Source organism: Onychostoma macrolepis, chromosome 11, assembly GCF_012432095.1.
Source record: "Onychostoma macrolepis isolate SWU-2019 chromosome 11, ASM1243209v1, whole genome shotgun sequence".
NCBI classification, from domain to species: domain Eukaryota; kingdom Metazoa; phylum Chordata; class Actinopteri; order Cypriniformes; family Cyprinidae; genus Onychostoma; species Onychostoma macrolepis.
The window spans coordinates 14,439,393-14,452,450 of NC_081165.1; the positions used below are offsets into that span (position 1 = coordinate 14,439,393).

Sequence of the window (13,058 nt, forward strand, 5' to 3'; positions counted from 1 at the left end):
TGTTACTCGCAACCAGTTTTCAACCAACTTCTTTAATAAAGGGACTTCCTAAGAGCCAATTTTATAGATTGAGGAGTATTGTTATTCTGATGAGGACTTTATTGAAAAATCGAAAATCATGAAAAATAAGTTTTTAGATAGGGGTTACCCTTCGGGATGGATTGAAGAAGCGTTTAATAGTGCTTTTCAAAAGACGCGTTTGGAGTTGTTAAAAAAGAAAACGAAAAAAGCAAAAAAAATGTTCTTTTACGTTTATTACAACACAAGTCTTATTTAATGAGATCGATTTTTAAGAAATATTGGTATTTGTTGTCCTCTGATCCGGAGTTGGGTACCATTTTTCGACATCCACCTTTGATTGTCTACAAACGTTCCAAAAATGTGAAAGATTCTTTGGTACATGCTCGTTTTCAGACAGATACGCTTGAGTCTACTCAGAGATTACTTACCCCGATACCAAATGGTAATTATCGATGTGGTAATTGTGCTCAATGCAATAATACATCAAAAACTTCCTCCTTTTGTCATCCAAGAACCGGTAAGAAATATAGAATTTATTCTGTTATCACTTGTGTTTCTACGCATGTTGTTTATTTGATTCGTTGTCCTTGTGGTTTAGCTTATGTTGGAAAAACATCACGTCAACTTAAACAAAGAATTAGTGAACACAAGAGTTCTATTAGGAGAAAAGATTTGAACTATCCAGTTGCAGCTCATTTTCATGCCTTGAATCACGATGTTTCTACGTTACGTTTTTGTGGTATTGAAAGGGTTAATGTGCCACCTAGAGGTGGCGATATTGAATTGCTTTTACAGCAACGTGAGCCGTTTTGGATTTTTACCCTTCAGACATTATCACCTAATGGCATGAATGATGAAGCTCTATTTAATGTGATGTTATAATGTAATTTGTTCTTGATATGTGTGTTAGTATGTATGTATGTACAGGATGTGTTTATGTGCATATGTATATGGATTAATGTTGTTAATGATGTACCCAGGGTGGGTCGTTACTAATCAATGGATCTCTACAGAGATTGGTCATGAATTTGTTTTTAAATGTGGTTCACTTTGTGATTGTCATGTTTGAAAAGAAAAACATTCCTGATGAAGGTCATGCGACCGAAACGTCGTTAATAAATATTTTGATATTTTTTGCATATATAGTGTGCGGGATTTGTTTTGGTTTTTTAGTTTTTTGACCTGGCTGGTCTTTGTTTCCAACGCACCTATTTATTGCCGTCAGGTGTGCGGAGGTTTTGTTAATTGAATTATTCAATATAGCTAAAAGTATAAAATGAAACATAATATAAAGTAAATATAAAGTGATAAAGATCAAATTTTTATAGTTACATAACATGTAAATTACATAATATATTGTATATATCTTGACATAATGTGCAAAACATTTATAAATTGTTTTTGTATGCAATTTACACTATCTAAAACTATAAACTAATATAAAATGCTAAATAAAGATAAATATAAATTAAGATTAGAGGTCGACCGATAGTGGATTTTACCGATACCGATAGCTAGGTTGGACCACACTGGCCGATACCGATTAATCAACCGATAGTTTTCAAAATGGATACTGAAAGAGAGCTAGTGCTTTACTATTTAAAAAAAAGAAAAAAAAAAGCAGCAACAGTACTGAACCATACTTTGTAAATGAATAAAAATATTAATATTATTTACTATATTGATCATTAAAGTTATTTCATAATTTGCTAATGTTAAAAGAAGAAACTTTAAAATGTGAAAATTAGTGGTGGGCATAGATTAATTATTTTAATCTAGATTAATCTCACAGAGACATTAACACAGAGACACACAGAAGTCATATTTAAATAGACGTTTTGCGGCTTAAGATTTACAAATAGGAGTGGGAGTGTGCTCACTTGTGTGTGCGCTTACGTTTGTTTGTTTGTGTGTGTGTGTGTGTGTGCGAACCGGGAACTCCGCTGTGCGCGCGATACAGAGAGCGCGACCATGTAACGTAGAGACAGAAATGACTTGCCGATTTCCATTGGGAAGCTTCTTAAAAATAAATTTTCCTGAAGTAAACCCGCAGCTTCATAGCTGCATCCATGTTAGCACGCATACACACAGGTTCAAGACTGCTCGCCCCTACAGTGCAATTCGGCTAGGTATACATCCGCGCTAAAATATCAAGGTGAAAGTCATCATAGCTTGCGTAGTATAGACCCAGCTCCCAACCCAACTTTGAGAATAGATTAACGGTGATATTTTTTTTAATCGCCCGATAAGAGTCTCACGTTAACGCAGCACGTTAACGCCGATAACGGCCCACCACTAGTAAAAATAAAGCCTATTAGTAGCTAATAGTGAATGTTGAAGTGAAAACACTCTAACAAGGAACAATACTTCTACAGTTTTCATTAATGCTACGAATGGACTTTTATTGTTAAATGTTACCATTTAATTTCAACAGTCATGCTTAAAGATGTCCATGTTTAAATATCTACACAAGGCCATAGCATTAAAATGACATACATATGGATATTGTATGTGTACTCACACACTTTATTTGCTTCTATTTTTAACACTTGATAATTATCTAATCAAAAAAAAAGTTAGTCACAAGAGCGCCATGCCTAGGAGAACTCATAGGTATCACGCAAACACACACCAGACGCTTTGCGTTCAAATCAAGTGGCGATCTAAAACAATTTATTTAATCACCAAACGGACATAAGTTTGCTTCAAGAATGAACAATGTGGCATAAATGAGTTTGAAGTTCAGTGTTTAAAAAAAACAGAGCAAGTGGAAAGAGAACGCGCAATCTATTACAGCTCTCTACATGAAGCATACCGACTTTATTAGAGCCACAGAAAGACAAACGTTTTGCTGAAAAATGCACAATACATAATTTATAGCCTAGGGTGAAGTCATTATATTCATTCACAACGATTTGGGACAAATATAATGTAATTTAATAGAAAACTATATGAATGGCGCTCTGTTCCGCGGCAGGCTTTTCTGTCGGCTTTATTTAAATGCGCATCTGGAGTTTCCCGCTCTGTGCAGCGCGCAGTGTCACGTGTCAAAATAAACAACACATGCTGTCAGTGATTTTTGCTGATAACCGATAGTTGTGGCAATCAACTATCGGTGCCGATTAAACGGCAAAACCGATGAATCGGTCGACCTCTAATTAAGATATGTATGTATGTATGTATGTATATATATATATATATATATATATATATATATATATATATACACACAGGTGCATCTCAATAAATTAGAATGTCGTGGAAAAGTTCATTTATTTCAGTAATTCAACTCAAATTGTGAAACTTGTGTATTAAATAAATTCAATGCACACAGACTGAAGTAGTTTAAGTCTTTGGTTCTTTTAATTGTGATGACAAATTAGAATATGGTGACATGCCAATCAGCTAATCAACTCAAAACACCTGCAAAGGTTTCCTGAGCCTTTAAAATGGTCTCTCAGTTTTTGTTCACTAGGCTATACAATCATGGGGAAGACTGCTGATCTGACAGTTGTCCAGAATACAATCATTGACACCCTTCACATGGAGGGTAAGCCACAAACATTCATTGCCAAAGAAGCTGGCTGTTCACAGAGTGCTGTATCCAAGCATGTTAACAGAAAGTTGAGTGGAAGGAAAAAGTGTGGAAGAAAAAGATGTACAACCAACCGAGAGAACCGCAGTCTTATGAGGATTGTCAAGCAAAATCGATTCAAGAATTTGGGTGAACTTCACAAGGAATGGACTGAGGCTGGGGTCAAGGCATCAAGAGCCACCACACACAGACGTGTCAAGGAATTTGGCTACAGTTGTCGTATTCCTCTTGTTAAGCCACTCCTTGTTGTCAAGAGGAAAATGAGAAACAAGAGACCAAAACATGCAGATGAGCTGAAGGCCACTGTCAAAGAAACCTGGGCTTCCATACCACCTCAGCAGTGCCACAAACTGATCACTTCCATGCCAAGCCGAATTGAGGCAGTAATTAAAGCAAAAGAAGCCCCTACCAATTATTGAGTACATACACAGTAAATGAACATACTTTCCAGAAGGCCAACAATTCACTAAAAATGTTTTTTTCATTGGTCTTATGAAGTATTCTAATTTGTTGAGATAGTGAATTGGTGGGTTTTTGTTAAATGTGAGCCAAAATCATCACAATTAAAAGAACCAAAGACTTAAACTACTTCAGTCTGTGTGCATTGAATTCATTTAATACACGAGTTTCACAATTTGAGTAGAATTACTGAAATAAATGAACATTTCCACAACATTCTAATTTATTGAGATGCACCTGTATATATATATGTACACACACACACAATAAAAAATGCTGGGTTATTTTTTTAACCCAAATGCTGGGTTCAGCCTGTTGGGTCATTTTATTGGGTTATTTTTAATATTTTTACCCAGGTGCTGGGTCATTTTAACGTTGGGTTATTTTTTTCTACCTAACCGCTGGGTTGACCCTGTCTATAAATAAATAAATATATAGGTGTGTGTATATGTGTGTGTGTATATATATATATTTATTTATTTTTTTTTTTATATATACAGGTGCTGGTCATATAATTAGAATATCATCAAAAAGTTGATTTATTTCACTAATTCCATTCAAAAAGTGAAACTTGTATATTATATTCATTCATTACACACAGACTGATATATTTCAAATGTTTATTTCTTTTAATTTTGATGATTAGAGCTTACAGCTCATGAAAGTCAAAAATCAGTATCTCAAAATATTAGAATATTACTTAAGACCAATACAAAGAAAGGATTTTTAGAAATCTTGGCCAACTGAAAAGTATGAAAATGAAAAGTATGAGCATGCACAGCACTCAATACTTAGTTGGGGCTCCTTTTGCCTGAATTTCTGCAGCAATGCGGCGTGGCATGGAGTCGATCAGTCTGTGGCACTGTTCAGGTGTTATGAGAGCCCAGGTTGCTCTGATAGTGGCCTTCAGCTCATCTACATTGTTGGGTCTGGTGTCTCTCATCTTCCTCTTGACAATACCCCATAGATTCTCTATGGGGTTCAGGTCAGGCGAGTTTGCTGGCCAATCAAGCACAGTAACACTACGGTCATTGAACCAGCTTTTGGTACCTTTGGCAGTGTGGGCAGGTGCCCAGTCCTGCTGGAAAATGAAATCAGCATCTCCATAAAGCTTGTCAACAGAAGGAAGCATGAAGTGCTCTAAAATTTCCTGGTAGATGGCTGCGTTGACTGTGGACTTCAGAAAACACAGTGGACCAACACCAGCAGATGACATGGCAGCCCAAATCATCACTGACTGTGGAAACTTCACACTGGACTTCAAGCAACATGGATTCTGTGCCTCTCCACTCTTCCTTCAGACTCTGGGACCTTGATTTCCAAATGAAATGTAAAATTTACTTTCATCTGAAAAGAGGACTTTGGACCACTGAGCAACAGTCCAGTTCTTTTTCTCCACAGCCCAGGTAAGATGCTTCTGACGTTGTCTCTGGTTCAGAAGTGGCTTGGTAGCCCTTTTCCTGAAGACGTCTGAGCGTGGTGACTCTTGATACACTGACTCCAGCTTCAGTTCACTCCTTGTGAAGCTCTCCCAAGTGTTTGAATCGGCTTTGCTTGACTGTATTCTCAAGCTTGCAGTCATCCCTGTTGCTTGTGCACCTTTTCCTACCCAAATTCTTCCTTCCAGTCAACTTTGCATTTAATATGCTTTGATACAGCACTCTGTATCAGTATAGTGACGGGGACACTATGCTGTAAAAAAGCACCGTCTTTCGGATGAGACGTTAAACCGAGGTCCTGACTCTCTGTGGTCATTAAAAATCCCATGACACTCATCGTAAAGAGTAGGGGTGTAACCCGGTGTCCTGGCCAAATTCCTCCACTGGCCCTTGTCAATCATGGCTTCCCAATAATCCCCATCCACTTGATTGGCTCACGACACTCTCTCCTCCACCTGTAGCTGGTGTGTGGTGAGCGCACTGGCGCCGTTGTCCTGTGGCTGCCGTCGCATCATCCAAGTGGATGCTGCACACTGGTGGTGGTTGAGGAGAGACCCCCCCCCCCACATGATTGTAAAGCGCTTTGGGTGTATTGCAATACACAATAAAGCGCTATATAAATGCCTCATTCATTCATTCATTCTGTAAACAGCCACACCTTTCAGTAATGACCTTCTGTGACTTACCCTCTTTGTGGAGGGTGTCAATGTTCGTCTTCTGGATCATTGCCAAGTCAGCAGTCTTCTCCATTATTGTGGTTTCAAAGAACAAGAGATACCCAGAATTTATACTGTAGGGATGGTCATTTATTCAAACTCAAATGTAAATATTCTAATATTCTGAGATACTGATTTTTGACTTTCATGAGCTGTAAGCTCTAATCATCAAAATTAAAAGAAATAAACATTTGAAATATATCAGTCTGTGTGTAATGAATGAATATAATATACAAGTTTCACTTTTTGAATGGAATTAGTGAAATAAATCAACTTTTTGATGATATTCTAATTATATGACCAGCACCTGTATTTGTCCAAACTATGATAGGGTGGAAAGCATGATTTTTGCTATTCTGTTTGGTGCTGTTAGCTGCACAGAAATACCCACATCATCTTGACGGGCTCCAATTATAAGCTAAAGTCAGCAGAGGATTTGACCGAAACTGACAAATTCGTGAGGAGCATGTTCCCTCTAATCACAACACCAGAATATAAACAGGTTTTTTACATCACTACAACAAAAACATCTTTGGCAAACACACCATCACCACAACTGTCCTTCTTGCCTTATTAGGTTTCCATCTTGGTCTAAATTTGTTCCCTTTCCGTTCCAGATTTCAAACAATATTTATTTCACTAGAGCTCAAGGTTTTCACATTCACTAACTGCTGTCAGACACAACTGCACACACAGGGTCCAAATGAAACAGGGGTCATCACTGTGTCCTTCAATGTGTCCATACTGTACAAATCCTCTCCACACACACACCTACATGACCTGCCCTTTATACTCAGAGATATGATAGGAGATGAATATTTTGAGTGACAGTCTGCTCCCTGAAGGCTGTAGAGGAGGCATAGAAACAAACTAAGTCCCAGAGGAATAGATTCAGAATCCAAATTTTGTATTTCTTTCAACCACATTACAAAAAAAACCTACCAGCTCTGGTAGATAAAAAAAAAAAAGATGAATGAGGTGGGTGTATTTCACAACCACTTCTATCAAAATGTGAATCTTTGTTGACATTTCATATGAAACAAGGTTATGCTGTTGATTATTTCAATTCAAAGGACTCGCACTGACATTAAACTACTTGTGCAAAATTACATTAGAAGTAAATGTCATGAAATGACTACACATGCCAAAACCTGTGTGATTGTTGCCTTATGATGGACTTTTTTCTAGTACATTTCAAACTAACAAACACGGTCATTTCAAAAAATAACCAATTATTTAATACTCACTCCCATTGTTTTCGTCGTGCCTGTGGAGTGCTCTGCAATTTGTGGGATTGGTGTGCTTTGATGACATCACGGTGGTCAACTAGGCCTCCTCTCCGTCTGATAGGAGGAACCAGAGAGTCACTAGGCATCAAAGAGTAAAGTGTCCCATCCGTCACTACGGTTTCCCCTCCATTGGTTTTGCTGTAGTCAAACGAGTCAACTCGGCATGCTTCATCACTCATATCATACACAGTATGATAGTAGGTGGGGTTGGCACAAACACTGCTTCCGCTGGTGGGAGGATGAGAGCGCAGTCTGTGGCCCTGAGGTTGCACTCTCCCTCCTTTCCGCAAGGGCGGTGCTCTCTCCATGATGACTGAGCTGTCTGCATACATGGGAGACAGCATGGCTCTATGGGGGCAGAAATTACAGAAGTGAATATATTTATACAAAATGTTTTTAGTGTAATTTTTTTTTGTTCTTGTTGTCATTGTTTTGAAGAATATGGATACTAAAGTGAAATTAAAAGAAAAAGATATTTAATATTTTTGTGATGAGTGATTGTGATGAGTTGAATTATTTGAATCATTTATATTTTATAATAAACTTATTTCTTTATTGGAACACTTCTATTGTGATTCTAATACAGAAAATAAATTATGTATATATATATATATATATATATATATATATATATATATATATATATATATATATATATATATATATATATATATATATATATATATATATATATATATATATATATATATATATATATACATATATATATATATATATATATATATATATATATATATTTATATATATATATACATACATATTTATATATATATATACATATTTATATATATATATACACATACATATTTATATATATATACACATACATATTTATATATATATATACATATTTATATATATATATACATACATATTTATATATATATATACATATATTTATATATATATATACATACATATTTATATATATATACATACATATTTATATATATATACACATATATTTATATATATATATACACATATATATTTATATATATATATATACACACATATTTATATATATATATACATATATATTTATATATATATATATACATACATATTTATATATATATATATATATTTATATATATATATATATATATATTTATATATATATATATACACATATATTTATATATATATATATACATACATATTTATATATATATATATACATATTTATATATATATATACATACATATTTATATATATATATATATACATATTTATATATATATATACATACATATTTATATATATATATATATATATATATTTATATATATATATATACATACATATTTATATATATATATATACATACATATTTATATATATATATATACATATTTATATATATATATATACATACATATTTATATATATATATATACATATATTTATATATATATACATACATATTTATATATATATATATACATATATATATATATATATACATACATATTTATATATATATACATACATATTTATATATATATATACATACATATTTATATATATATATATATATATATATTTATATATATATATATATACATATTTATATATATATATACATACATATTTATATATATATATACATACATATTTATATATATATATATACATACATATTTATATATATATACATACATATTTATATATATATATACATATTTATATATATATACATACATATTTATATATATATACATACATATATATATATATATATATATATATATATATATATATATATATATACTGTATATAGTAGTCAACATTTGAAGTGAATCATAAAAGTTAGGACAAGTTTGATGAAAGGTTTTGATCCACTTCAAATGTTGACTACTGTATATACACATTTGTGTCATTAACCATCACAACATAATGTCTTTAGTGGAAATCATAATTTATATTATTATTATTATAAATTATAATTAATTTCCTTTTTTTTTAATGGAACACCTATTCTGAGATGGTAATGCTACAAATATATAAAGAGTAAATATTTTATTTATTTACTGATTTATTTGCAGCATTATGAACACCATCAGAACAATATTTTCCAATAAAGAAATAATACAGTTATATAATTAAATAAAACGTCTTTATTAGAAAATATTCATAGTTAAGTTGTTCACAATACTATAAATCATCATCAAGATGATAAGAACTGACAGCAACAAAAAAAATTAAATAAATAAATAAGCAAAAGGAAGTGAAGGGGAAAATATGTGACGTGCAATCAAGTGGGAAAGGGAAGCAGAGAGAAGAAAAACACCAAGAGAGGTTTAATTAAAAAAGGCTGCATAGTTGTTTAGAGAAAATTGCAATAGGCCAACGTCAGGTGAAAATAAATGATGCACTCCAGTACTACAATTTATGCTGACGGTGTTTGAAGAATTTGTCCACTGTGACACGGGCAGAGGAATAAAGTAATTTAAAGTGACACATACACACTCAACAATTTCAAAAATAAACTGACACATGCACAGACAAAATGCAGTGCTACAGTCAGAAGTTTATGCTTTTCTTTGAGATGAGCCAGAAGGGCTGATAGTACTTCTCTTCTACTGTTCTGTTTCTTAAAGCAAAGCACTGAAGATGTGGCAAATGCTATGGTGATCTTCCCCAAGGTACAAAGAGTAGATAAAAGGAAAGACACAGATGGAGTAAATCACAGGAAAAGATAAGCACAGTGGCCAAAACGTGAATGGAATACATTCACACTACAGTCCTTATTGTGGCTGTGCTCTTTGTTGACAGGCAGGCTTTGTTGTCAGGCTGTGATTAGGAGCGACACAGCTTGTCTCAATGATCAGATACTAAAGATGGAACTAACTAAATCTGCCTCTTTATTTTTGGCCAATGGAGAGCAAAGCCATTACAATACGCATGCCAGTTCCAACAGGGAATATATCCAGTGAGTAGAAGGAGAACCAGAAGACATCCTGAAAAGCCTTCACACACTTTTAGGTCTCTTCCTGGAGCCTGGCAGCAATGTGACATTCATGTTTTTGTATTTTTAGTCAGCAACATCTCATCCTTGTTTAAAGGGTTTGACGCATCGGCTGCTTCCTGGACAAGACAAAAGAAGCCCGCTTTTCTTTGTTTGCTAAAGCGACAACACCATAAATCTCGCTGTAATGGCAAAGTAAAGCATATAGCCACAAAAGGTAGTGAGACCCAATTTTGGATGATTTCATTTGCATCATTGTGTGTTACAGCAAGTGGCCATTTGTGTGGGTTGGATCTCCATTGCACCAGCCCACAGACAGCCTCACCACTGTGTGGGTGTGTATGAATACATTCAATTAGGGTGACATTTACAAAGTTCTCCAAAACCACAAAAACTTACCCATGAAAATAATGGCCATCACAATCCCTACTCAAAGATGTCAAGTATCAAACTCAGTTTTTCTGAACTCGATTTTTCTACTTCTCTCCAGTGTTAGGCATTTCACATGGCTGCATATTTAAATGAATTTTATAGTGAACTGTAATCAAAAACGGTTGATGAAATTCAGTCTCAGCCAGTTCTGCTGCTGACATGTGTATTGTTATATAGGAGGGCAAAGGAAAATATTTGAACACACAATAAAATGATTTGCTGCATTTAGTACCATTCAGAGCATAAATAATATGCTATCTGCTGAGTGAACACATTATGATAAATAGCTCTGGCTGTAAACCATCACACCGAGAACAACAAAAGATGGGCAGAAGATCATCTAACAAATGCAAAAGTCTGTGTTAAACACAACCAATACCATAGTATAGTGACAATAACAGGCAGTAAAATCATATATTTACATGGTACTGGGAGGTAATTCAAAGAATACCATAGTATGATGTTACATGACCAAAGGTACCAGACTACGGTATTTTATGGTACTTTTCAACCAAAGAAAGATTAAAGATTCTTCTCAGATGTCACAGATATTCCAAATACAGATATTACGTATATAGAGAGATTGACAGACAGACAGACAAATAATATAAAATATATATAAAATGTATAAATATATATTCACAGGTGAAATTAGGTTATTTTGTAAAATAAAAGATTTCTAATATATAATTAGTTTATAATGGTATAACATAGGCTAATTTACATAAATTTGATATTTTACAAGATATATACATTTAAATTTTGTATTTAGAGCAAAATATTATATATATACATATCTTTAAAGGGGAAAACCCAAAACAAAACAAAAATATAAAGAAAGGGAAAGAAATAAAGAAATATTAAGCAATTGTGAAGATAATAAGGAGACTAACACTTTCCACGACACTCACCAGAGAGGTTTGTGTTTTTTCTGAGAAGATCCTGGAATCTGGACCCGTCCGGATCACCTGTAGTTTATAACTGACAAAACTATCAATAAAACTCCACAAACTGAATGGTCCGAGGTCCGTTTTCTCAGAGCAGGAGGTCATATCCATCTTCAAGCTCGGAACATTCTGTCTTTAAGTATTTTTGTTGAGCAAAACATATAATTTCGTATGTTTTCTCAGTGTCATCTTTTGATTCTCCTCAGATGTGACAATCAAGGATCTCGAGAAACGACCCAACGCGGCGCGAGACCTGCTTGCACTAGTACGAGGAGTCTCGCGCTCTGCGCGCGTAATACGTGGATACGTGGATACGTGACTGTACTGGCGCTGAGAGCAGAGCGTCGCGCCGATTAAACTACGCGTTTTGACCGCTTCTGCGCGGTGGCTGAGAGAGAGACTGTGGTTATGTGAATCTTCTCTTTATTACGCAGGCTTATTATGAGTGTACACATTTTTTATGTAAAGGCAAATTTCATTGATCAGAAGGAGGGCTATGTAATGAAAATTTATTAACAAACACTAATATTTCTTAGAATAATTTATAATAAAATCTAATTATTGGATCGCTTTAACATTATGTGGATTAGGAATTATCCTATAAGCGTGAACGGACGTAAGTAAACGGGTCTCTGAATTGTGAAATGACGGTAAAATGCTGACTCAGTGTTTTACTCAGCTTTGACGATCAATGACATAAAACATTCGTCATAATAAATGAAATTGGATACACAATAATACATTCATATTTCTTATACAATTATTTTTATGAAAAGGGTTATATATATATATATATATATATATATATATATACACATATTTATATACACACACACACACACACACACACACACACATATATATATATATATATATATATATAAAATTAAAAAATAATACAATAAAATCTAAAATAATATCAACGCAGATACAAGGTGGATTTCAACCAGAGATTTTTTAATTGTTTAACATTTTCAGTGAGTGCATAATTTCTATAACATGTTTTATTTCAAATTAAGCCCGACTAAACCATCATATTCATGAAAGTTTGATTTATTGTGGATAAAGATAGGGCATCAAATGAGAGGATATGTTTTCCAATCAGAAAACATGACTAGATGAGCAGAATCATATAATAGGCCTAGATTATAATATTGTAGGTAATGG

At 33.6% G+C, this 13,058-nt stretch overlaps 1 protein-coding gene across 17 annotated transcripts in view; it reads right to left on the minus strand.

Moving 5' to 3' along the window:
* The window catches only part of cacna1ab (calcium channel, voltage-dependent, P/Q type, alpha 1A subunit, b), a 165,945-nt gene extending 153,717 nt beyond the window's left edge, over positions 1–12,228 (minus strand). For 14 of the 17 annotated variants that reach the window (XM_058792402.1, XM_058792403.1, XM_058792398.1 and 11 more), the window contains exons 1-2: positions 11,856–12,225; positions 7,478–7,867 (exon numbers count right to left, since the gene is read on the minus strand). In XM_058792402.1, coding sequence (XP_058648385.1) covers positions 7,478–7,863 — 386 coding nt within the window. In that variant the 5' untranslated portion in view covers positions 7,864–7,867; positions 11,856–12,225. Of the gene's footprint in view, positions 1–7,477; positions 7,868–11,855 lie in introns of all 17 variants that reach the window. The other 3 variants (XM_058792387.1, XM_058792400.1, XM_058792401.1) reach the window with 3 other exon arrangements.
* Between the last annotated feature and the right edge of the window lie 830 nt (positions 12,229–13,058).